The sequence below is a fragment of the Megalobrama amblycephala genome, linkage group LG20 (genome assembly GCF_018812025.1).
Source record: "Megalobrama amblycephala isolate DHTTF-2021 linkage group LG20, ASM1881202v1, whole genome shotgun sequence".
In the NCBI taxonomy this organism is placed as follows: Eukaryota; Metazoa; Chordata; class Actinopteri; order Cypriniformes; family Xenocyprididae; genus Megalobrama; species Megalobrama amblycephala.
The window spans coordinates 4,507,942-4,533,019 of NC_063063.1; the positions used below are offsets into that span (position 1 = coordinate 4,507,942).

General features: G+C 40.3%; 1 protein-coding gene across 1 annotated transcript in view; it reads right to left on the minus strand.

Annotated features, from left to right (window-relative positions):
* Positions 1-24,974, minus strand: part of prr12a (proline rich 12a) — a 25,281-nt gene extending 307 nt beyond the window's left edge. The window contains 18 exon segments of the mRNA XM_048171677.1: positions 1-1,020; positions 1,108-1,203; positions 3,662-3,793; positions 4,771-4,868; positions 4,968-5,087; positions 6,187-6,507; positions 6,510-6,625; positions 8,396-8,529; positions 8,997-9,113; positions 9,243-9,736; positions 9,909-10,498; positions 10,500-10,597; positions 11,590-11,775; positions 12,032-14,880; positions 14,883-16,547; positions 16,866-17,027; positions 20,118-20,275; positions 24,078-24,974. The exon segment at positions 1-1,020 is cut by the window's left edge and continues 307 nt beyond it. Coding sequence (XP_048027634.1) covers positions 886-1,020; positions 1,108-1,203; positions 3,662-3,793; positions 4,771-4,868; positions 4,968-5,087; positions 6,187-6,507; positions 6,510-6,625; positions 8,396-8,529; positions 8,997-9,113; positions 9,243-9,736; positions 9,909-10,498; positions 10,500-10,597; positions 11,590-11,775; positions 12,032-14,880; positions 14,883-16,547; positions 16,866-17,027; positions 20,118-20,275; positions 24,078-24,160 — 7,554 coding nt within the window. The 5' untranslated portion in view covers positions 24,161-24,974 and the 3' untranslated portion in view covers positions 1-885.
* Between the last annotated feature and the right edge of the window lie 104 nt (positions 24,975-25,078).

Below are 25,078 nucleotides of genomic sequence, written 5' to 3' on the forward strand. Positions count from 1 at the left end.
AGCTTGAAATAGTTTGTTCTTTCTTTTCTCTTCTGTAACAGATAAAAACGATAATACATTTTCCATTGTATCTACCCACCTTCGATGAGCAAAAAGGAAGACAGCTCAGAATGTGGCAATAAGATCCATTTATAACATCTGATCAAACATTATTTTAACCGTTATGAAGCATTACTGTTTGTATAGTATGTGCGAACTCCTGTTAAAAATGTCTTTATAAATAATAAAAATGTATTACTTTAGCTCACTTGTTTCACGTGTGTAGACTAAAGCGTTGAATGTCATCACATGTCGTTGCACGCATCTTCCCATGTCAGCTTTCCGATCTGCACTCGTTTATAAAACAGAACCTTCACTCGCTCTCGCTCACGTTTCAGAAAAAAAGCCAGAATAAAACTGCTATCGTCTTAAAAAATTATTTGTGTAAAATTCAGTAACAGACTTCCTCCTAGTGTCGACGTGAAGCGAACTCCTCCTGTCAGTTACTTCCCACGATGAATCAGGTCAATTCAAAAAGTATAAAGACTCCACACAGTATATTCCATGGTTCTGTGTACCATTCAGTGAATTCGGTAAGGTCAGCCCATTTTAGGTGATCTCAGTTTGGTCATATCCTTTCGTCTGAACTCTCAGGAGGGATCCTGCACCGGGCCTGCGGCCCTGGTGACGTTTGTAAAGAGTTAATAAAGTTATTGGCCAGCGGCAACCTGCTCCTCTTCTGTCGCCGCTGTGTAAGAGCCGTTTAAAAGAGAATTTCTGTAAAACCGAAGAGGAGAGCAGGGGAGCTAGGCAACAATAAATCCAGCTTCTTTGTACATCGAGGCCTCCTTGATTTCTCAACGTTTCTCCTTTTTTATGCTCCCCGTTCCCTTCTTTTCCTCTCTCTCAAGCTTTGGTGCTGAGGGCCATCAGCTCTAAGAAGGAGTTGAAGAGCGTCTCCAGCCAGCTCTGATTGGCCATGCACTGCTGAACAACTTCCTCTTGTCCAGGATCTTCTGAAGCCTGCTCTATAGTGTTCGTCTAAAAAGAAAAAGACGAGAGAATTTATTAGTGCATTCACGTACGCTTTCGTTTACTCCAGCTGCTTGTGGGAAATGCAGTTCTTACCTCTTTCTTACAGTGTAAGAAAGTATGATATTTATAATGATGCAGTGAATGGTAGAGACTGTAGATTCTGCATGTTTCTGTTGACAACTTGAGGTCCTGGAGGAGACAGTGGTGACATGTTAGTATCTGAAATCTATCACACTTTCTACATTGCTCCTATTAGTTATTAAGGTTGTTGATGGATTTAAAGTGTTAAAGAGGCCATTACAAAGTCTTGTTTTTGGGGTCTACTAGAGTAGGTTTTCATGGTTGAACATTATTTCCCACATATTTGACATTGTTGCACATCCTCTCTTCCCAGTCTGTCCGCAACGGACACTGAAAAGTGTGCTCTGATTGGTCGGCTGGAACAGTGTGTTGTGATTGGTCAACCGTTTTGAGGGTGTTTCAGAAATTAAATGTGACCATAACAGTGTTAGATCCGGGGTGGAAAACACAGTGTCTCTTGGACAATAGCATCAACATACTACTAATGGGCTTTTCACACAACACAACTCAAAATGGAAAACATATGTGACCCGCTCTGGCGAAATGAGTCGGAAGTCGCAACGTTCTATTTTAAGATATGGGCCGATAATGTGGAAAAACAATGAGAAAAAAAAAACGATTTTTTTTTTAAAGCCAATTTCAAAGAACAGACTTTCAAAAATAATCTCCCGAAGTTTCGTAGTCCAGATAATTGAGTAAAGGTATTTAAATGGCTATTAAATTTGACATGGTTTTACTAAATTCGCTGGAAATGAACTTCTCAACTCCTCTCGTCACTTACGCTGCATTCACACGGGGCACTGGCGTTAACGCTTCTCATTTACTTTGAATGGGTGACATCATGCGTTGCTGAACTGAATTGTGGGTTCCGTCGCGTCGGTTCACTCGCGTTGCAAGCGGCAGAAGTTGAAGATTTTTCAACTTTTCAAGCGCCAACGCAGGCGTCATCCAATCAGATGGCCCTATGCAAATTCCCTAGAGCAGTCGCTAGCCAACTGCGTTCGTGCAACACCGGAAAGTAAGGCGATTGGCTATAATCACTATAACGGTCGCGTCAACACAAGCTTCAGACACGCCCTCCGTCAAGCGCTGACGCCGACGCACCGTGTGAATGCAGCGTTATGAGCATTTCCCGGTATCCCCTGAAACGTCACTATCTCTGCTCTCCAAATATGGTGTTACACGTTGTATAGAACCAATCAAAAAGCTTAGAAATGTAAACACTGACATAAACGCTGATTTTCATCAATGGGAATCCCTTTCCCTATCCCTTTAACTGCAATGGATTTTGAAAGATATCAACAAAAAAAACGGGCCAAAAACTTTAAAAGCGATTTTCTCAGGTTTTCAATTGGAAAAAGAGGGCAGACGACCATAATTCAAATGGGTATATCTTTAAAACCATTCAAGGTATGACTTTGAGTAGGATATCATTTTAAAGCTTATTGTCTCATCTTTCCATTGATACCAATATTGCGCTCATTATCGAAGGCGATTCATCTGCGATAATGAACGCGATATTGCGTAGCTTGTCAGTGAACTATGGCTCTGTCTATTAAATGCCGCTCCATTTGAAAGCAGGTGATGGCGATTTAGCGGTAATCGGCGGTATTTTTTGCAACGCGTTTTCTGTGAATGTGGGAGACTTCCGATTTATTAGCCGCTATAGGGACATAAATGCAATAAACTGTTAAAATAAGATGGACAGGTATGTGTGTTTGATGGGAGTGCTCTGTAAAACAATGCGTATGTTCAGGCGTGTAGTCTTTCTTTACAAAGTGACATCGCCAACTACTTGTCTGGTATACGTAATGCAGCGTTTTTAGTCATTATTGTGGATCTGTGTGAACAGGATAGTTTTCTTTTGTACTTTTCCATTTTTAGTACATCGTTGTCATGTAAACATACTCCAAGTAACTCAACCAGGCCCCGCCTCTTGTTTTTGCACATGCTTTGGCTGGGAATTACTTAAATTAGGAATATTGTGACATGGTTATTCCCGGAAGATAAAGGGTGTTCAGAAATAGTGTTTATTGATATAGAGAATAACTCACTTTACAGTGGAATGTTATGAGATATTATTGCAGTTTAAAATAACTCGTTTTCTTTTTCAATATATTTAAACATTTTGTTTATTCCTGTGATGCAAAGCTGAATTTTCAGCATAGGTTCTCCAGTCTTCAGTGTCACATGATCCTTCAGAAATCATTTTAATATGCTGATTTGCTGCTCAAGAAACATTTCTTATTATAATCCGTGTTGAAAACAATTGTGCTGCTTCATATTTTTGGTGGAAACTGATGTATTTTTTTAGGATTCTTTGATGAACAAAGCTAAAAATAAAAGCATTTATTTGAAATAGAAATCTAACATTAAAACTGTCACTTTTGTTCAGTTTAATCCATCTTTGCTGAAGCATTAATTCTATAATTTCAAAAATTCTCAAACCCCAAACTTTGAATTAAATACAAATTGACAGCTCTATTAATTAAATTTAAAAATGAATGGTGTCATCATTTCAGTATCAGGGTGACTGTTTACTGTGAAAAATGCACGTTTTGATCACCTGTGGTTTGGAAACACTCTTTTTAATGCGGTTCAGGGTTTTGCGGTTGTAGCATTCTCCACCCAGTCTGACCCTCACCGTCCCCGAGTCCAGGGGCTCCGCTGTTATCTGAGGGAACGTGTGAAGAGCTTCCTGTGGAGCAGGAACAGAAGGACATTCAGAGAAGAATGGATTTTACAGGGTTTGCATGAGGTCCTTAAAGTGCTTGAATTTAGCTTTTAGAAATGTCAGTTCTGAAATGCATGGAAAATCAGCTTGTTTTGTTTTGTTTAAAAATTGCTTAAAATTTTAAAAGAATGTGTAGATGGTTTGAACACACAAGAAACAAATACATGTTTAGGAAAAAGTATTAAAAGTCTTATATTTCATTTCACACTTGTGATTTTTCAACTGGTGTTTACAATAACACAGTGAATGATTCAAATCCAAATCACATTACGTAACAGATTGCCCTGTGTAGATTAGTATTTTATGCTGCAGATGCTTCAGGGCTCATGCTCTGCTCAGAATCAGGCGAGTTTAATGCTTTACTATGCTGCTTTTGTAACCACATTCAAGATCAATTTGCTTCTGAAATGATAAAATGTGTAAATTAATATATGCGAGTCTCTTTCTGCTGTGAATATACAGCAGCAACGTGCTATACAAAATGCAACCAGTGTCTCAAATTTCTAAAGGATGAAGAATTATACAGTAACTTGTGAAAGGTAAATTATTCAGCATACTAAATTAGCAGTAGAATGCTATTATTTTAGTTTCTCATCATGTCATTACAAGGCTGCCACCTACAGGCTGTATTTATTTAATATGTATTATAACATTTAAAATATAAGTATATTATGTAGATGTTTATATTCTATCGTTAGTCTGAATTATTTTTGTATATTATATTCTGTTTATAATCTATGGATGAAGAGAATGTGAAATATAAGAATTAAGTACATTTAATTTAGGGAAAAACCTATTGTATGAAGTCCTTGAAGAAAAAAAAAAAAAAAAATGGTGCTGGAAACATTGTTTGAAAGACCATGATGCTGCCTGTTGCTAAGTGACATGAAAGACTAATGAAGCAATCGAATAAAAGAATCACAAATAAAAAGGTGAGTTACCTGGTGCTGGGAGTTCATATTGACTCTTTTCAAAAGCTTCCTCTTCTGCTCACTGAGAAGGCTGTCGATCTTGCGCATTGGAGGAAGATATAACTCATCTGAAATATCCAATAATACAAGAGGAAGGGTGAATTTCATCTCATGTTTTGAAAACGACAGCACTGCAGTTTGTCTGGGAGGTAATCATATTCGTTTACCTTCGGTGTCCTCAAGAGCCTGAATCATGTCCGGGTCGAGTGCCGTACTGACCAGCATCTCCACGTAACTCCGGTACATCTCACGCATCGCACGTGTGTTCAGGCCAGCTTTTACTGAGACTGCTGGACAGAGACATGTCAAGTTATATTCACTATCATAACTGTACACTGCCTACTATTTAGTGTCACATGACCTGATTTTTTGTTTAAAAATGGTTATTTTACATTTGAATCGCAGTCAAAAAATATATTTCACAAAGAAAATGAAGTGTATATTTAAGACCAGCAAGTAAAATTTAGCAGTATTTTCATGCCAATTATGCGTTCCACAATTCCCCACACAAATTCCGATTACAGTAATGTACCTTAAAGTATTGTCTGTAAAGGAGTGACTGTAATGCACTTTTTTTTATTAAAATTGGCATAAATTAAATGCAGTAAAACATATAGACTATTATATAAACACACATATACATATATATATACATACATACACACACTAGGGGTGTAGTGGTTAAAATTTTTCATGGTTCGGTTTATATCACAGTTTTAGGGTCACAGTTTCAGTACGGTTGTACTATGTTCAGGGAAAAAAGGACTGACAAATAAAAATATATATTATTTTATTTGTTTGTATTTTTAAATTCAGCATCATTAAACTTATTGAATTTCAATAAAAGGTCTGATATTAATACAATTATACAAAAATAAGCTAATTTAAAATAAATACATTTTTAAAAAGCATTTTCAGTTTCGGTTTTCAGCCAAGTGCATTTAGAATTTTCGGTTTCGGCCACAGTTCATCCCTAAAATGAAGTCATGTAAATAATGCCACAATGCAAAAAAAAAATCTTAACGTTACAAATATAGGCTTTTCTTTTTTTTTTTTAAACAAAATATAAAATTTCCTATTTTTTTCTTTTGATTTTAGAGTTAAAAATTATATATGAATATACTTTTAATAATCAATATTTTTTTTTACTCACATTACAGTACTGCAAAGTGTCATTCTTATAAACATAATCCGAAAATGATATATGAATATAGCTTCAAGAGATATTTTTAATCCAAATAGTATGTACAAATAAATTTAAAAAAAAAATAATTTAAAAAAAACTTGATAAAAATAATTCAAGAAAATTATTGTGAATTTTTCACGTAAAACATACACTGCGCATTTTGGCTAATGCATGCCAAACACATGATAAAAGTAACTCACTTTCATCCTCACTTGCTGAGGAGTCCGATTCTGATGACGAAGGTACTTCCTTCAGCCACTTCCTGCGTTTCTTGGGTGGAGGCTCTGCCTTCACCTTTGGTGGCTGAGGCTTTGCAGAACGTTCTGTCTTCCTCTCCTGTGCACCGCCCTTCTTCTCCTCCTTCACCTTCCCTCGCTCTGTCACTGCTGCCCGTTTCTCAGGCTTCGAAGGTGGCGGAGGTGGAGGTGAAGCTTTTTTCTCTTTTTCCTTCTCTTTCTTTTCTTCCTTCTCCCTGGTTTTAAGCACCTTTTCTCTGTCCCGCTGTTCTTTTGGCCGAATGTTGTTTTCTCTCGGCTTTCACGTGGCTCCTTAATCTTCTCTCTGTCTTTCTCAGCCTTCTCTAAGGGAGTCTGGTTATTGGGGGGCGGGGCTAACTTCTGGACTGGTTGAGACTGCCTCCTAAATAGTAAAAAAACAACAGGAGGGTTGCAAATATACGCCTTATTGAAATGATCTGCTGTGATCTAGATCATTATGACACCATTATTAAGCATGTCAACAGTGCACAACAAAACATTTAAAATACCCTACCCTAGTACATAATGTAACTATTACAACTATATTAGTGTCTATACCAATGGACAATAATGTTCTGTGTATTAAGCGTCCACTGCAGTAATGGTGTCTGCTGCTTTATATGCTCAAGCTGGGTGGATTTTCATTGGCTATCAATGTTTTTTTCATTCATCACCTGGAAAAAATCCTTCTGAAAGCGATTTCAACAATATTGTTCCACTGTTTTTGTTATAGTTGTGTGGACTTTACTCTTTTCATAGAATTAAAACAATAAAAACTTTATAGTTATTGTCCTTTTGTAAACAGCCCTTTACACTGCAACTTTTTTTTCCACTGAAACCTGAAAAATGCTACCTTCACAGGTAGTACAATACGGCAAATTTAATGTTCATGTAATATCCTGTCAACTAACATGACTTCATCTGATGGGCTTTTTAAGAGATATATGTGTCTATGATATCTCACAATCCTCTGAGTGCAGTTCAATGACTGGTGGAAAAAAAAAAAGAAAAAAAAAAAAAAAAAAAACCTTAAATAGTGTTGAAGGAATAGCTGAAAGGAGTTAAAGGGATAGTTACCCAAAAATGAAAATTATCCCATCATTTACCCACCCTCAAACCATCCAAGGTGTATATGACTTATATTAAAAAAATATTCTTGCTCTTTCAAGCTTTATAATGAATAGGGTTCCTGATTTTGAAGCCCCAAAAAAATGCATCCATCCATCATAAAAGTAATCCATATGACTCCAGGGGGTTAATAAAGGCCTTCTGAAGCAAAGCGATGGATTTTTGTAAGAAAAATATCCATATTTATAACTTTATAAACTAAAATAACTAGCTTAATGCAGACAGTCTATGCAAGTCGACTTGCTCCAAAAGAGTAACTTCTTACACAATGCATGCAGGATGTAGGAGTAGTGCAAGCTTTTTAACTCTCGCGTTAAAAAAAAAAAAAAAAAAAAGGCTGGACAACAAACTCAAAGCTCCTCTTATCTTATATCGAAATCCTCTGATATTTCTCTTTAAAAATATTCTCGTTTTAGACTTAGAATTCGTGACCGGTGTTTTGTTTTGCTCTGTCCTCCGCACTTCCGCGTTCATCAATGCGTCAGGTCAGAGATGACTCTTTTGGCATAAGTCGATTTGCGTAGACCGTCTGCTGGAAGCTAGTTATTTTAGTTTATAAAGATTTAAATATGAATATTTTTCTTACAAAAACCTATCACTTCGCTTCAGAAGGCCTTTATTTAACCCCCTGGAGCCATGTGGATATCTTTTATGTGGGTGGATGCACTTTTTTGGACTTTAAAATCAGGAGCGCCATTCACTTCAAAAGCTTGGAAGAGCCAGGATGTTTTATGATATAACTCAGATTGTGTTTGTCTGAAAAAAGATAGTCAAATACACCTAGGATGGCTTGAGGGGGAGCAAATATAATCATGGGATAATTTTCATTTTTGGGTGAACTATCCCTTTAAGTCACTCAGTATGAATAAAGCTAATTTGAATCTCTTCTAGATCATTAGACATGATGCTATGGTGCCTAGGTAGTCTTTCTCAAACCAGTTTCCTTAGGAGATGCCTTCACACTCAAATGTTGTCTGTGAAGTCATTGACTTGACAGCAAGACAGATAAAAGGGGTCAAAATACCTTAGGTTAAGAGTAGGTCTGTGCCAGGGCTTACAGGAACAGACCCTCACGTAGTCTTTTTTGTTTATGTTTTCCAGAAACTTCACATACAGCCGCTGGTAGCGCTTTTTAGCATCTCCAAAGTAACCCAGATACTAGGAAGAAGTAGAGAAATTAAGGGGAAGGGGACAAAAGAAGAGACAAAATTTATAAACATAGTGACACAACTTAAAATGCAGTTTACACAAATGTCAAAAACAAAACAGTTCATAACTTAATGTGCTGATAAATATTGTTAATTGATTTTAACATTAATTGATCTCATGAAAATGTGAGTGATGCTTACTGACACAATTTTAAGTTGTTCTGAATAGTTGCCATGATATTGCTTTGCAGTTACTACATTAGTTTGAGTAGTAGATTAATAGGGTATTAATAGGGTGTCGTCCATCAGACAAAAATAGAAAGACTGATATTTCTAAAAACCCTGGCTAAATACAAGTAATAATCAAAACAGTGCCATGGTAAACAGCACTAATAAATAAGAGCTGAACATAATCAGAGAGTAAACAAAGTAGAAAACTGCTGCTTCCTATAAATGATGTGATGTGTCATGACTTACATTACTAGTGGCACAAAACTGTCTCTGTCCATCCTTAATCTCGGGGGAAAACTTCTGCAGCAAAGCTTTCTGTACACGCCAAATTGGAGGGGGCTCTCGTCCTGTCTGCAGGGCCAACTAGCAAGAAATGAGATTAACACGAAATTAAACCTACATACACATTATATATCTGCATATATGCATTATACATATGCTGACAAAAATCTAAAAAGAAACTGGAATAAATATATAAACGGATTGCCATACCTTCAGACTCCTAATGTCCTCAATCCGCACCACAAACTCATCCCTCTCTCTGAAAATACCCTCGCCTCCACTCTCACTCTCATCCTCATCAGTTTCTCCAACAATGGCAGCACCGCTCTGTTTCTGTGCCAAGTGCAATGGTAGAATTTGAGGCACAGGAGGCTCTTCAGGGGATGCGGGCTCTGCAATAGACTCCTGTACAGGAGGGGGACTGGGCGAAGGTGGGCTAGATGATAGAGGGGGATCTACAGGAGGAGGAGGTAGAGGAGAGAGGACAGGCACAGTGGAAGCCACAGGGCTGGGTGGAGGTGAGGACTGCTGTGGTGGAGACTTCTGACAGGCAGAAGGATTGTCCTCCTGTGGAGGAGGGGGAGATGGAAGGGGGAGGGGAGGAAGCGGTGATGGCGAGGAGGCGGAGGAGGGAGCAGGGGATGATGGGGAAACTGGTGGGAGAGAAGGAGGTGCTTGGGCTTCAATGGCTTCTTTAGGCGAGTCTGCAAGAGAGAAGGGTACTCTTAAATTTTCAACCACCCACAGTTTCAACAAACCAACAGCAAACAAGTGTTCAAATGCATATTAATAACGCCCTATTTTAACACAGCACAGGTGTGTGGAGGTGTATGCTAAGCTGCTTAATTCATCCTACTTTCCAAAAATGACCCTCACCTCCAAATTTTGGGACACTCAGCAGCTCCATATCTGGGGCTTTCTCTTTCTCTTCCTTGTCTTGCTCCACTACCTCATCTACATCCTTTTCTTTTTCTTCCATTTCTTCTTCCTGCTCTTCTTTTTGCAATCTTGCAGGCTCAATAGAGTGGGTATGGGCATGTGAGGGCAGGTTTGTATGCATTGGTGGTTGAGGGCTGAGAGCTGGTGGCTGCTGTGTTGGTGTCAGAGGTTCGGGAGGAGGGGGAGGAGGGGGTGGAGGAAGTGAAGAAGGCTGCATTGAGGTGATTTGAGGAGTGTCATACAGAGCAGAAATTGCTGAGGAGATGCTCTTTTGCAGGTCCTGGTTCTTTCCAACGGAGTCCTCCTCATCGGATGAGAAGGAGGGCAAAGTCTCGAGGTTCCTTTTCAGCTCTTCATCCAAGCGCTTGCATGGGCTAGGACAGCCACCCAAAGACAGTCCTCCATCACTTTCCCCATCTCCATATCCAGATACAGCTGCAGCAGCTGGCGGGGGTGGTGGTTGAGGGGATAATGGGCGAATGCCTCCACTTTTCCCAGGAGATGAATCTTCATTTCCACCGCTGTCAGCTGAGCCCAGTTGACATTCCTGATGGCCTTTTTCCAGACTTTAGAAAATCTAGAAATGAGGCAACAAAGCCAGTCTTCTCCGACTCTTTATCATCCAACTAAATATGAAAGGACAAAATTTACGATTAGATAAAAATGCAAAAATATGCTCAAACAACACTGTAGAATCTACACTATATACACTAGGGCTGCACAATTAAACAGTATAAAACCAATATTGTGATTTGAAAGTTACTATTTTTAATTAAATATATGCACAACGTGTTTCATAGTGAGTAGTGCCAGTGTGATTAGAGCAGATTGATCGGTTCAGTAAATGCAAGCGTTGTGAGTTTGAGTCACTTATGTGCATTACAAGTTAACTCGCTTCATAACGTCAATTGAGTGTTTGAAATAACTTTAATTTGGAATCTGAAGTGGCTTCTTATCACAGAATGAGGCAGACACTATTATTTTGAAGTATTCTATACTGTAATTAATGCTATGTCAATTAACATTGCATTATTAATATACTTTATTCTTATGAAAATACCCAAGATGGCTTGAATAACACAGATAAACCATATATTGTCACAGTCATTTGTTTATTGTCTTTATGTTTAATAATTCAAAGCGTTTTATCTTCTTTTTATTCAGCTATAGCCACAGCTGGATGCTTTGTTCATATTAGGTATTTCCTGGAACGTCATAACTATTAGTTCTGTGAGGCATATTTGGACTTTCTGCTTGAGGGTGCCCCCGGCTTCCAGTATGAATGAAACGGACATTGAATGAGTTTATAGTGCGCGATAACACTTATACCACCCTATTTTAGGTGAAGAAAATATGAAAAATAACAGTTCTCTCTTATTATTATTATTATTATTATTATTACTACTACTACTACTACTAGTATTAGTCGTATTGATATACAAGCACAAAATTGAGCCAAATTGTGCAGCCCTACAAGCAGGCACAACAAACCTGGTGTTCTTTATCATTCTTTTGTTCATTTGTTTTAAAAATCGCATTTTACAATCACAAATCGCAATTTTAACCAGAAAAACTGCAATTTTTCCCCAAATTGTGCAGCCCTACTACATTTGCATACCTCTTGGGATTTGGACTTCTTGTCTTGAGGTCTGTTCATGTCAGGCACTCCGGGTGTCCCAGGGCTCAATCCCAAAGAAGGTGCGGAACCAAGGGAACCATCTGAGAGAGCCGGATCAGTGCCTGATAAGGAGTCTGTCCGCAACAAGGCATCAGAAGATGACATGGTTCCAATAGGAAGTTTAATCTAATAGAGGGAGATAAGACGTTATAGAAAATCTCCTGGAAAGTGATGGAAATGAACATACAAAATTAAATCCAATATTAAACAATACAGATAAAAAAATAAAAATAAAAATAAAATAAAAAAACTCTACTATCGGCTGATAGCAGATATTTTGTGCATTTCTAATGACTAAAGAAGTTTTTCACATCAAACTCACACTTTTTTAGACAGTATATTATAAATTTTATCAGTAGCTTTTTAAATTTTAACTGCTTACCTTGATGGGTTTGATTGGCTCCTGATGCTGTGTCTGCTGCTGTGATTGGTGATGCATTTGCTGCTGCATGTGCTGCTGATACATCTGATTTGGATCTTTACTGGCTATATCCATGTCCATCATGGATTCATCCCGTCTACCTCTGCCTCTCCCTCTTCCTCTTCCTCTGCCTCTTTCAGGAACATATCCTGTTCCATACTCTCCCATCATACCCCTGGAGTGGTGAGGTTCTGGCAATGGGCGAATACGTGGTCGTCCACGTGGTCTTGGAGGTCCTTCTCGTTTGGGTTTTGTGGGCTTCCTGCCTCTTTTCTTCGGTCCATCCTGTGGCAACAACTGAGGAGGGGGACCAAGGGATGGGTATCCAAAATCTAGATCACCCATTAAAGGGCTTAAAGTTCCCCCTCCCACTCCACTTGATTTGCGACAACTTGACACAAGGTCTGGTATCAGATCAGGAAGTCGGCTTCGGCTGTTGAGACGAATGTCAGCTGGGACATCAGCCTTATCCTCATCATCCTCAAATTCATACTCCTGTGCATAGCTCTTCTTGGGCAAGGAGTTTGGATCAGGTCTCTCCTTCAGCAGATGGAAGGAACTGGATTTCAGGAGCTTCTTTGGGCGAGAGGAACAGAAAATTGGAGAGGTAAGACCCCCGGATCCAGACCCAGATCCCCCAGTACTTCCTATTTTGGCACCAGATCCTTCCCCAACAGGTCCAGTTGTCCCCATTCCAAGGCTGGCTGGTTGAGATTGGATTAGTCCAAGCTGCTCTGTGTTGACAGTAGATGGGAGCTCATGAGTCTTCAAGGAGTCAAGATCTAAATGCATGGTTCCATTATCAGGTTCTGAAAGATCATGGCAATACTGCCCATACCCCTGGTCACTGTGATGGCCAAGCATATCATAACTTGGACCCGTATTGTCTCCTCCTCCAGGTGTTGTTTTAATCCCTTCCATTCCTTCCTGCACTGTTTGGCCAGATGCAACCCCATCTTGACCCTGCCCAGTCCCTCCTGAGCAACTGGATTTGTATTCCTCTGGGCAGAACATATCTTCCATTCCAGGAAAGAATGAGCGGTCCTCATCTGGGAGAAGAGAATCAGGGAAGCAGATGGATGTTAAAGGAACAAACCTCTGGCTCTGTTGGCTTTGATTTTGGTTTTGATTTGATTTTGCTGCTGGATTTCTGGTGTCAAAGTGGGGCTCTCCTTGATGCTGGTCAAGTTGAGCTTGAGGAATCTGGGAGGCATGAGAGGGGTGAGACTGCTCTTGTTGCTGAGAAGCTGCAGAGGAGGCCTGTGGAGGAAGATGATGATGGCTCTGCTGATTAGTATGGGAGGGGTGAGGGTGTTGATGGTGGGAGTTAGGATGTTGAGGACCTTGTGATGCTTGTTGCTGTTGGTGGTGGTGTTGGGATAGGTGGTGTCCATGGGAAGTTGACGATAAACTCATGTCTGGCTCAGGAAGATATGAATGTAACTCCGAGGCATGGTGCTGCGTTGGGTGGTGAGATGAAAGTCTTTGCTGCTCCTGTGACTGGCGCCTTTCTACACTTCCTGCTGTTGCTGCTCCAGAATTCCCCCTGCTTCCTTCACCTCCTGTCCTCTCATCCACCATTGCTCCCTCTTGGCTAGATGTCCGAGAAAGGGAATGCTCCAGCATGTCTAGTGGAGATACTGTGTTAGACTTAGGGCGGCTCTGGTCTTGCTGCTGAGAACCATGGCCATAGTGACCAGCTGCTTCCAAAGCTTGGGATTGAAGCTGGAGTTGGAGCTGGGATGTCTGGGGCTGGGAATGGGTCTCTGCTGACACAACTCCCCCAGTGGCATCCATAAGGGCCTGCTGGCTAACAGAATGCTGCTGTTGCTGAGGGTCTATTTTGCTGCGGGTATGGGACAGCACAGACTGCAGCAAATGAGAAGGTTGGCGAGACTGGTCAGTGGGAGAGTCCATAAGCGACTGTGACTGAGAATGATGCTGTTGCTGCTGCGATTGTTGTTGATGTTGTTGTGGATGTGACTGATGATGTTGAGTTTGCTGTTGATGCTGATGGTGATGTTGCTGCACATCAGGTGTCTTACGCATGTAAGCCATATCTCCTGAATCTTGAGGTTTTTTCTGAAGATCCATGTGTGGGTGAGAGTGTAGGTGTGGGTGCGTTGGTGTATGTGGAGTGTGTTGATGGTGGGAGGTGGAGTGTTGAGGAATGGAGTGTTGGGAATACGGGTCACCCCGCCCATAATGCACCACTGATCCCAAAGAATCATGATGATGGTGAGGATGGGAATGTGTTTGATCTGAACTCCCTCGCCCTCCATCACTTACAGTTCTGTTGCTCTTCTGCTGTGGTTGTTGTTGATGTTGTTGTTGTTTATGCTGCTGTTGCTGCTGCTGTTGATGCTGTTGTTGTTGGTGCTGTTGCTGTTTCTTTAGGGACATCTCCAATTGACTGTCCAGTCCAGCTCCACTTCCAGTGCCAGAGACAGCAGCATTAGAGGTGGCACTATGTGTTCGAATAACACTTTGAAGGTGGTACCTCTCTTCTGAGCTTTTGCTCATCTCATAAGCAAGCCCCTTATTTCCATCCTGAGCTGGAAGGACTGGAGGCTGCTGCGTGGGCTGTGAGGAATGATGGCTTTGAGGAGGATGGTGATGTGATGCTTGGGGAGTCGGACTCTGGGCCTGAAGAAGGTGTTGGATGAGGAAGTCATCATCAACATCATCGTCCTGCTGTGGCCTAGACTCTGTTACACCAAGTATGCTGTTATCAGACTTTGTTTTGGGAGGAGCAGATGGGTGGTAGGGTTGTGATCGAGGTCCTCTTGTGTCAGGGTACCCTTGTGGGAAGGCAGAAATGAAGGTGAGAGAACAGAAGATAAATATTTATGAGATCCTGTTCCAACAGGCGACTGAGCAGGTCGTGAGGGTGCAGGAGAATGCAGACCAGGGCGGATGATTCCAGAATTGCCAGATGGAGATGGGCTGGAATCAGGGATGTGGTAAGATCCACCACCACCTCCTCCACCTCCCACGCTACCACTGCCTCCAGTTCCTGTGCTGCCTCCACTACTACTACCACCAGTTGTTCCACCACTTGCTCCTGACCTTAGAAGGGCAGGAGAGTGTCCTGACGCACCATAACCCATTGATGGACTTCCAGCACCTGCTAAGGATGGCGGCAAAGACCCATAGCCTGAATCAGTCCCATATACTGATTCTGCTGAAAACGACTGACTTCCCAAATTCCCGTATCCTTTAGCAACTCCAGAGGTCCTAGCTGAAGGAAGATCATGAGTCTGTGGAGAACTGAATCCCCCATATGACTGGGAAAGGTGTGATGGGGGAGGCTGATTTGGAGAGAAAGACTGAGGTTGTGGTTGAGGAGGCGTCTGGCCAGTTAGACCACTCGATGACTTCACTGGAGCCACTGGGGATCCATAACCCGAGAGGCACGACTTGGGAAGGGTTTGCTGGGTGGAGTTAGAGGAGCTCTGGGGGGGCTGGGAATGTGACTGGGGTGGAGGAGGTACAGTCTGGGTTGGCGGCTGTTGCCGAGAGGATGCAGAGGCAGACGTGGAGGTTGGAATGGAATTAGACTGACGAGCACTAGCAGACGCAGAGGAGGAGGAAGAGGATGAAGATGAGGAAGAAGCAGAAGAGGCGGAGGGTGGTGTGTGGGGAGTTCTAGAAGAGGATGCAGACCCAGAAGAGGAGTAACCACTGCTGGAGCTGCTCTTTGTCCCCTTTCCAGGCCCACCCGTAGATGTGGATGACGAGGACCCATAAGAAGGTTGGATTATCGGTCTGTACTGTTCAGTCCTGGGGGAGGGTTTATGGTCTGAGGAAGGACTGTGTTCACCCAGGGGACTGCAAGAGAGGCCAGCATGGCGAGTATGAGTGGCTTGCTGATATCCTGACACCCCACAGCTGAGGTAGTGCTGCAGGGGGTGAGGGGTGGATGAGGGGGCTTGTGCTGGAGAGGGACGTTGGTAGTGTTTAATTACACTGTCTTGCCTTGGTACTGTCCGCTCTTGGGATGTTGGCTGAGGTGGAGCAGGGGTAGAAGAAAACACAGAGGCACTGTACAATTGGGAGGACTGGTCTTGAAGCTGGGAGGACAACAAGTTGAACTGATGAGACTGTATATGTCGGGCAGAAACTGAGGCTGCAGAGGAGGCTTGAGCAGATGTGACCCCACTTCCAGAAGGATCATGACTTCCACGGTAAGCCGCGGCTGCACCCTGTGATGACAACAGACGGTCAAAGCCCAGGCTCGACTGAGAAGGCGTCTTGATGTGGAGTAAAGGATCATGGGGTGACAGGAGGCCATTGGATGTGGGACTAAAAGTGGGCGTGTCCTGTAAGGACAATGAGGGGGTCACACCAGGGAAGGAGCGCCCTGAGAATGGCGCTGGGTGTTGATAGGCAGACAAAGCAGAAGAGGATGGGAAGGATCCAGATCCAGGAAGGGCACCAGAGATGAAGAGTTCTGCAGGGGCAGGTGTGTGCATGGCTAAAATGTGAAGAAAAAAACAAAGAAAAGATAAAGGCTAAGGCTAAGAAAATGACTTTAAACAGCTGAATGCACACACAGTTACTTCAAGAGAGCCAATTATCATTTTTTAATTGTTGTTGCTATAGCAACAGTGTTGACAGTGCTGGCTGACTGCACTTACAGTTTACCAGCATTTCCACCATATACTCAGTACATTGATGAAGGGACTGTAAATTCTTGATGTAATTTTTATCAAATATGTTATTTCAGTTTGTTGTACATTATTCAAAAAGAAGACACACCTATGCAAACCCCATCCAACTAAGTTCATCTTACCAGTCTGCCATGATGGAGTGCGAAACTGAGATAGAAGGGACGAGGCAGAGGGTGGTGGCTGTGGACCCCGGGACTCTAGTGCAGATATAAGGTTCATAACCGATGGATCTGGGCCTGACGGACTTGCGTGGTGAAGTCCAGCATCAAAAAGTCCAGACAGGCCTAAGAAAAACAAGCATGTAAAGAGCCCATTTTGGTAAATACATTAATTCCACACAAAAAAAACTCTTTATTGGTGATATCAAAAGTACTGGTGCTTCGGTACCCAGTTGATACTATAATAAAAATGAAAATGTAACAATACCAGTCTCTCTACAGTATCGGTAATACAGAGTAACAACTAAATTTGGTACCCATGTCCTGTCACATGATCAAATTCAGGTGCACACGTGAACGATCAAATTAACTTCTTGGTGAAAATAATTCAGAAAGGTATTAATGTAAACAGTCGATTAGGTTTTAAAGGGGTCATGAATTGAGAAATCAAACCTTGATCTTTTGACATGTAAGAGCTCATTGTACTATAAAAACATCCTGTAAGTTTCAGAACTCAAAACTTCCTTGTTAGTCCAAAAACTGCTTTAAAGGTGGTAAAGAGGATGTTTTGTTTTATACATTTTTGCAATATTACTTGAAACTGTCTTTACTAAGTGATAAAAGACTATTTATTAGGTGCACTGAAAGGAATATTATTAATATACATCATCTGTGCACGAGGTAGGGCCTTAAAAACATCAGCCAATCGTTTACGCGATCATCGCGTAAACGATTGGCCCTCTGGCTTGTCAATCACTGCCATTGTGAGAGACGTGCGTGGATTGGCCCTCTGGCTTGTCAATTACTGCCATGACGTTCCTTGTGAGAGATGCGCGGCTGCGCGCTCTAGTAACTTTCCACACTCTACAGGCGCCGCATGCAATGTTTTTGTCGGGAGACAGGAGTAACTACTGCAGATTACGAGTCACCTGCGGTGAGTCCGACATAATGAATCCACTAAGTGTGTGCGCGGCTTAACGATTGTAAGGCCGATTATGAATGTAAATTGATACTTATGACTGATCGCGCTCAAACGCGTCCAGTCAGAGCCAGTTGCGTTTAGTCTGCGATTACAGTCGGTGTTCAAATTCCATGTGAAAGTATATAAATCTGCTTCAGGAGCAGGAAACTATCGCTGTATGTTGAGCATAGTCAGAATGTTTTAGCTAGTCGTAAAATGTGTGCCCGGCTTAATAACACAGCGAATGCCGGTGGTAAACAAACACTCGTGCACGAGTTTTGGGAGGCGTTCACTTGAAATGAGCTGTGAAGGAGGGGGATTGTTCTTCCGCATGCGCTCATTTCAAAAACTCAGTCGACGAAAACATCCCCTGTACCACCTTTAATTGAAACCAATCTCTGAAAACAACTTGTTTCAGATTTTGTCACATTATGACAAGACCTCCTCTGCAGAATCAGATCAACACCTACTTCAACATCATCGCCTCTCTGCCCCACCCACTGGGGCGTTAGTGAGATGAGAAGAGAGATACAGGATCACTGGACTAAAGATAACATTACTTTCCAAAGGATCCTAAATGCTAGTAATGATCCTAATGCTTATTTTCATCTATGTGAATGTCTCAGTAGAACATTATTTGTTTGTTCGCTGCATTTCACTGTGTATTCTTTAGTAAACCAGACCCAATTTCACCACAGGCTTTGCAAACAGACTTTTACTGTAAGATATGGACCAGAAAGTAATACCAGAACATGTAAGGAACCGTGTTAATTCTAATGCCGTAATCTGTGATCAGTGATTTCTGACATGTAATGAATTACGTACAGTCAGATGTTCTTTGTCTCAAAATCGTTTATTGCTGTTTATGTGTCAGTAAATCAAGCCAGTGACTAAATGGTCAACTTTACATAGTTTCTCTTGAAAATAATTATTATTTAAAATTGAGATTAAATTACATACAGAAAGTGATCAAAGAATACTCCCTTATTATCACTGACTGAGTTCAGGACTCTTGCTTAAACTACCATTATAATAAATGATGCCGTCTACACTGCACAATGACTCTCTTATCTACATTGTGTTTGCAATGTTAGTTATAATTAAGGCATTTGTGTGCAGAAACAGACAACAGACGTGCTACAATCCTCATCGCTGCAACCTTTCATGTGACGGGCGTGGATCTAAATATAAAGCTACAATCAACACTTTTCACGATTAGTTAATCTCGACAACTGTAATAGTAAAAACATAGTTAAAATTTTTGAGAGCATTCCACATTTCATATCCAAAATGTTAGCCAATCATAGCAGTGGGTGTTTACATTTAAGTCTCACAGCACACGCCCCTTCCATCAAATCAGAGGTAGAAATAAGGGTAGAAAATGGCCTTTTATTTTTAAATTATGACAATGCTTGATGTAAAAATCAAACTAACATTATAAATGCACCTCAGGAAACATTATAAAATAATAATAAAAAAAACGACCCACTCTTACAATAACATTTCATAACCCTCCGTCAATCAACTGTCTGTGGACATGGATACAAAAATGCGGAAGTATAATCTGTAGTTTTCGCGAAAGCTCTGGAGCTGTCAAAAGTATATTGCATGTGATAACTTTTTTAATTTCTGAACATTTAAATGAATACTTGATCCTGCAGTTAGAAACCTGAAAAATGCAAAAAAAAAAAAAAAAAAAAAAAAAAAGTACAACTTTGTTTGTGTTTTATTATTATTATTATTATTATATTTGTTTACTTGTTGTCAACTACTTGATTACAGGAATATTTCACTTTTAAAAATATTTCACTTTTTTAAAAGGCTGATATTGGTATTTGACTACTGAAATTTGGTATTGTTTGTGACAAGCCTAATATTGACATACATTCTTTGCTGCAAACCAATCATGGTTGTCAAGGAAGAGAACATGTGATAAGCTCTATAATAAAAGGCTACTATTGGGCATATTACACTTCAAAACCTCAGGAATGCAGTGCACACTCTTATGCAAGAGTCTTCACATCACAACCATCAAAAATTAACAACTTAAATAGACATGTAAAACTTTTCTGTGCTTGATGTGATCAACATATGATCAGTGAATATGATCATACATCAATCACTGTATCAATAAATGATGAGCATACATCAAATAAAATTAGCTATTCCATTATCCACATGTGCTGTGGAGCTATACATGTCAACATGATACAATGAAACCAAACCAGATGTGGAGTCAAAGTAGTGTCACTCACCCAGGCTCCTTCCAGCTGCACCCCAAGCCCCACCCTGGCCAGACCCACCAGGATGGTGATTGGTAGCATAACCCTGCAGGGGATGGGGAGTGGCATAGGCTTGGCGATGAAGAAGTTCAGACTCTGGATGCGATGATCTAGAGCTGCCGTACACCAAGCTGACAAGAACAGAAATCACCAGTGACTTTAGCATTAATAATCAATGATGTTTGAAGCAAGTGTAAAACTATAGCCATTAAATAGTATATGTTTGCCTAAAGTAATCTCTCTTTGTACATAACGTGCATCAAAGCCGAACGCAGATAAGTAAATGGGTTTCAGATAAGTGCCCAAACGTGTACGCACAAAAATGTCAAAATTGACATTTTACATAGTATTCACGTAAACACAGTGAGTTATGTCTTAAGGAAATGTACACAGCTGAGAAAGAAAACGCATGTGTAACAGTATATTGGATCTGTGCATTTACTTTTAAAGTGATAGCAGCCTAATATACCTGCTATTCATTCATCTTGAATGAATAACTTAACTAGTACTTGTAACAACCACTAATAACTTAAGTAGCTTTAATAAGGATTAATCTATATTTAAATGTTTATAAAAAGGTTAGTTCCTGTCCTTGATTCTGATTGGTCAATAGCTGTGTTTTATTCACGATAAAACACGGCTATGACCGCTTCACCCAACGGTTCTGTGTATCACTACACAACACCCTTAGCAACCACTCTTAGCAACGTAAACTGTTTGTTCTCAATTGATATTGTTCATTGAAGCTCACTGCATTACGTAGAAGAGTGTTGTGAGAAATAGATCGAGTGAGCGAGTTTATTACCTGCATTCAGATTTTGCATTTTTCTTCAAGTCAGTCCTACGTTCATAATAAAAAATCTGTTTAAATGTCCGATGTATTATCTTGTCCTTTTAACCGTTAAGGTGTTTTCCCGTGACTGACAGCACTAGTCAAAGCATTTGTCAGTTGTGTTTTGTTCCGTGTTCACAACAGTTCAGTCTTTTCAATGTAAAAGTCTTCGCTACTGACTGACACACTCATAAAGACAGTCTTTGCCGCCACCTAATGGCGTGATAATGTAACTTCTGTTGCTGTTCATGGTCAGGGACTATTTTTTCCGGCGGAAGGAAGGCTTTTAGTGAGAGTTTACTTCATGAAAGTTGAATTGATACATATTTTTGGCTTTAATATTTGTATTGTGTGGTAACCGTTTTATGAAAGCAATAGGGTACTCGAGGCTAGTGCTGAATCGTGAATAAGTCACGGCTGAAGCGGTTGCAGGCTTCACATCGTGCCTAACAACGGCCTTCAGCCGTGACTTATTCACGATACAGCACAGCCTCTCGTCCCTTATTGCTTACATACAGTAAGACTATGAAATGCATTATATGTACATACATAATATATGTGTGTGTGTTATTTTACATTTGATTATTCAATTTTTTTGTTGTAGGCTATTACTTTTCTGAATACCACTGTTAAGAAGTAAAAACTTAAAATTCATTCTGTTGTATTTATTTGTCCGTTTTGTTTGGATTAGTTTCTTTGTTCTTATTGTATTGCCGACCGTTCACTTGTCTTTTGTAATTATTTTGAGGACCTTTTTCTTAGATTAGTTAACCTAGTATACATTTTTGCTGAAGTACCAATAATTGTGAAATTTCACTAATATTTAAAATTACTTGTATCATGAAATAAGACTTTGATCATATCGCCCACCAGTAATCATTTTAAATAATTGTGATTTCAATAGTGACCAAAAGTAATTGTGATTATAATTTTTGCTATCATCAACCAGCCCGAACTGACAATTAGAACAAAATTCATAAATCTGAATGAATAATCATTTAAAACTCATAGGCCCCGTTTCACAAACAGGGCTTAGGCTAAGCGAGGATTTGGCCTTATTTCAATTAGGACATTTAGGTAGCTTTTATAAACATACCCTAGAAAAAAAACATTACTGGGGTGCATTTTAGAGACAAAACAATGGCTCTGACATATTTTAAGACATGTCAGTGCAAATTACTTTCAGTTTAAACAGTTCAAACATGCATTTTAGTCTAGGATTAGCTTAAGCCTTGCCTGTGAAACCGGGGGCTAATATGTTAAATATGTATCAGAAAAACAATCACATATGAGTATAATGAGAAAACATTTTTTTTTTTTTTGTTTAACCTGAACGTCTGTCAAAAGCAAATCATACCATAAAATGTATTAAGTGCATTACTAAAAAAGTGTCCTTTATTAATGTTTCTTTGTTGCTTTCATTGAATCACAAAAAGAATAGTTATCCAGTTTTTATAATGTACTGTTAAAATATTTTGATACCTAATAACTTTTAATATTTTAGAAAAATAGATTTTTCATATCTAGCATTTTAATATTGGTGCACCCCTATTATTTAGATATTATTTAGAGGCTGTGATACATAAACACCCTAACTTATTTTATCAATATCTAGATAAGATAACCACAGCGATTCCACTTAAGATCTCATTCAGAACATTGAACTTATCAGATATTAAGATGAGAAGTTTCTGTAAGGCACCTGGACAGAATTTATACTTCAAAACAAAACAAAAAAAAAATTCTCAAATATTAATTTAAGCCAGTGTTTCTCAACCAGTGGTCCTTGACATAATACCAGGTGGTCATTATATCACTTACCCGAATATGAAATTTTGTATATTTTGACATTTGACATGTTCCCATAAAAGAAGATGATAATATATGTATAATATAACTGACAATATGACTACATATAGGACAAGTCAACTAACATAGTAGTAAATTATACTTTATTGCATTTGGTCGTCACAAAAAAATTAATGATACCAATAAGCAAATTTTATTCTGGGGTCCTTGAGGATGGGTCCAAATATGACAGGGGTCCATTACTCAAAAAAAGGTTGAGATTCACTGATTTAAGTTCAGAAACCAGACACTGCTCTCCTCTAGTACAATTCTGTTCTAAACATGTTCTATATTGTGAATACGTTATTTTTATTTACATTATTGGCCTAATATCTTTCCTGTCTCTGTAATCTGTGTAGTGATGCTTTGGCATTTTTGTAATAAAGTACTTTAGTGCTTATGCCACTTTTATTTAAAAAATAAAATAACCCTTTTTGTTTATGCAATGATTTGTTGGCTGGAATTAACATCCTAATCGGTGACAGTAAGCATAGCATCGGAGGCTAACTTGTTAGCACCGCAGGTCGCTCCCATCTTCAGAGGAACGAGCGCGAGAGTTAGCTTATGCATATATCTTAGCAGAAACGATGGCTATTGTTTTATTTTCAATGCAACATCAATTTTATAACATTTTCCTAGCTCGAATAGTAGTAGGCCAACATGCGACAACAGCACGAAGAGGTTAGCTAGCGTCAGCTGAATGGAGGGTTTGCTGTGGCCCCTCATCATCAAGAGGCCGCGTAGTATTGTTTCCACGATTTATTAAACAACGAGGCATTATTGAACACGCGGTTGCATCAATGCCACGAATATGCATATGCTTTTCCAAGTGCAACTGTTACGTTTGATTCTAAAATGGTGTATTTTTCGTTTAAAACATTGCGAATAAAGCGCAGGTTTATTTTTTTTTTATTTTTTTTGCTATCTCGCTCTCAATAGACTTGACCCGAGCCCCTCATTCATTGGGGATGCTAAATGAATCTACGATGGGATCTGTAATAAAATCGTGCGAGCAGAATTCACCCCGCCCCCCACCTTTTTTCTTCCCTCTCCTCCCCAAACCGCACATTAGTCCATCAATCACACTTGAATTTCCAAAGACGCAATCCCTCGCTTATTTGAATAACAATAGCTACACTAATACCTTATGACATCCTACGCAAATGCATCGTCAGAGTCAGATGCAAATGCATGTGTGTTTTGTCCCAAACAGCGGACACCATTCTGTGTTTTCAGCATGGCTGCATGCTTACCTTGCTTTGGCTGATCTCTCGTAGCTCCATCCGGCTCCTGCGCCCAAATCACCGAACCCAGCTCCCGGGTAATTTCTATCCATTGCTTCGCAATACGCGCGGCTGGCTGGATGCGAGCGAACGATTTCGGTGCAAAAGTATTTTTTGCACAGCAAGATCGCGGTCCTGTTGTCAGTTTTTAATCATTCTTCCTGGTGAGAGACGACTAAGTCCATAAGAGTGAAAAATAGCATATTGAAAAGGGAGAGGGAAATGGAGGGGAGGAGATGAGTGCGTGCGTGATAGAGGGGGTGTTCACCGACCACCTCCAACGAAATAACTCACCTCTTTTTCAGCCTTTTCTCGTTTAAAATCAGATCAAGTAATGCCATGCTCCTGACGGGCTGCGAATAATTCGGTTTGACCTGGTTACCGATAAATTACCGATGGACGCATATGACCGTATACGTCCTTTCCCTTGTTTCTCCTCCCCTTTCTCCACTTACTTTAGTTGTATGAAATATGCATCAACCAAGCAAGGGGCATCGGCTGTTAAACAACTGCTACATTTTACGCATGTAACAATATTGCGAGCGAATATCAAGTGCAATCGTTCAATTCCACCCACAATGTTGTTGTGATGTGAGCTAGCAGTTAGCCCTGTCGACGCATCAAAATAAGATGGTGTTGCTGCTGTATTTTCAGTAAATCCCGCTCTCTTCACGCGTTTTGGGTTGCTTTCCACTCGACGTTTTTAATAAACTGAAGCTGAGCGTAAATCCCGCGCAGTTCGCTTGAAAGCTGAGCTCGAGGCCTGCTTTTTCATAATATTAGTCATATTCCCTCGAAGACGCCATTTTTGAAGGCGGCTGTTTCTCTCCCTTCTCCCTCCCCTCTGTCTCTCTCATACTCGAGCTCACGCGTAGTCTAGTTCACCTCACCTCCGCCTCCCCTCGGCCTCCACAGCAGCCACTAACAGAAGCTATTCCCGGAACACACACTGCTCCCTCTTATTCAACCAA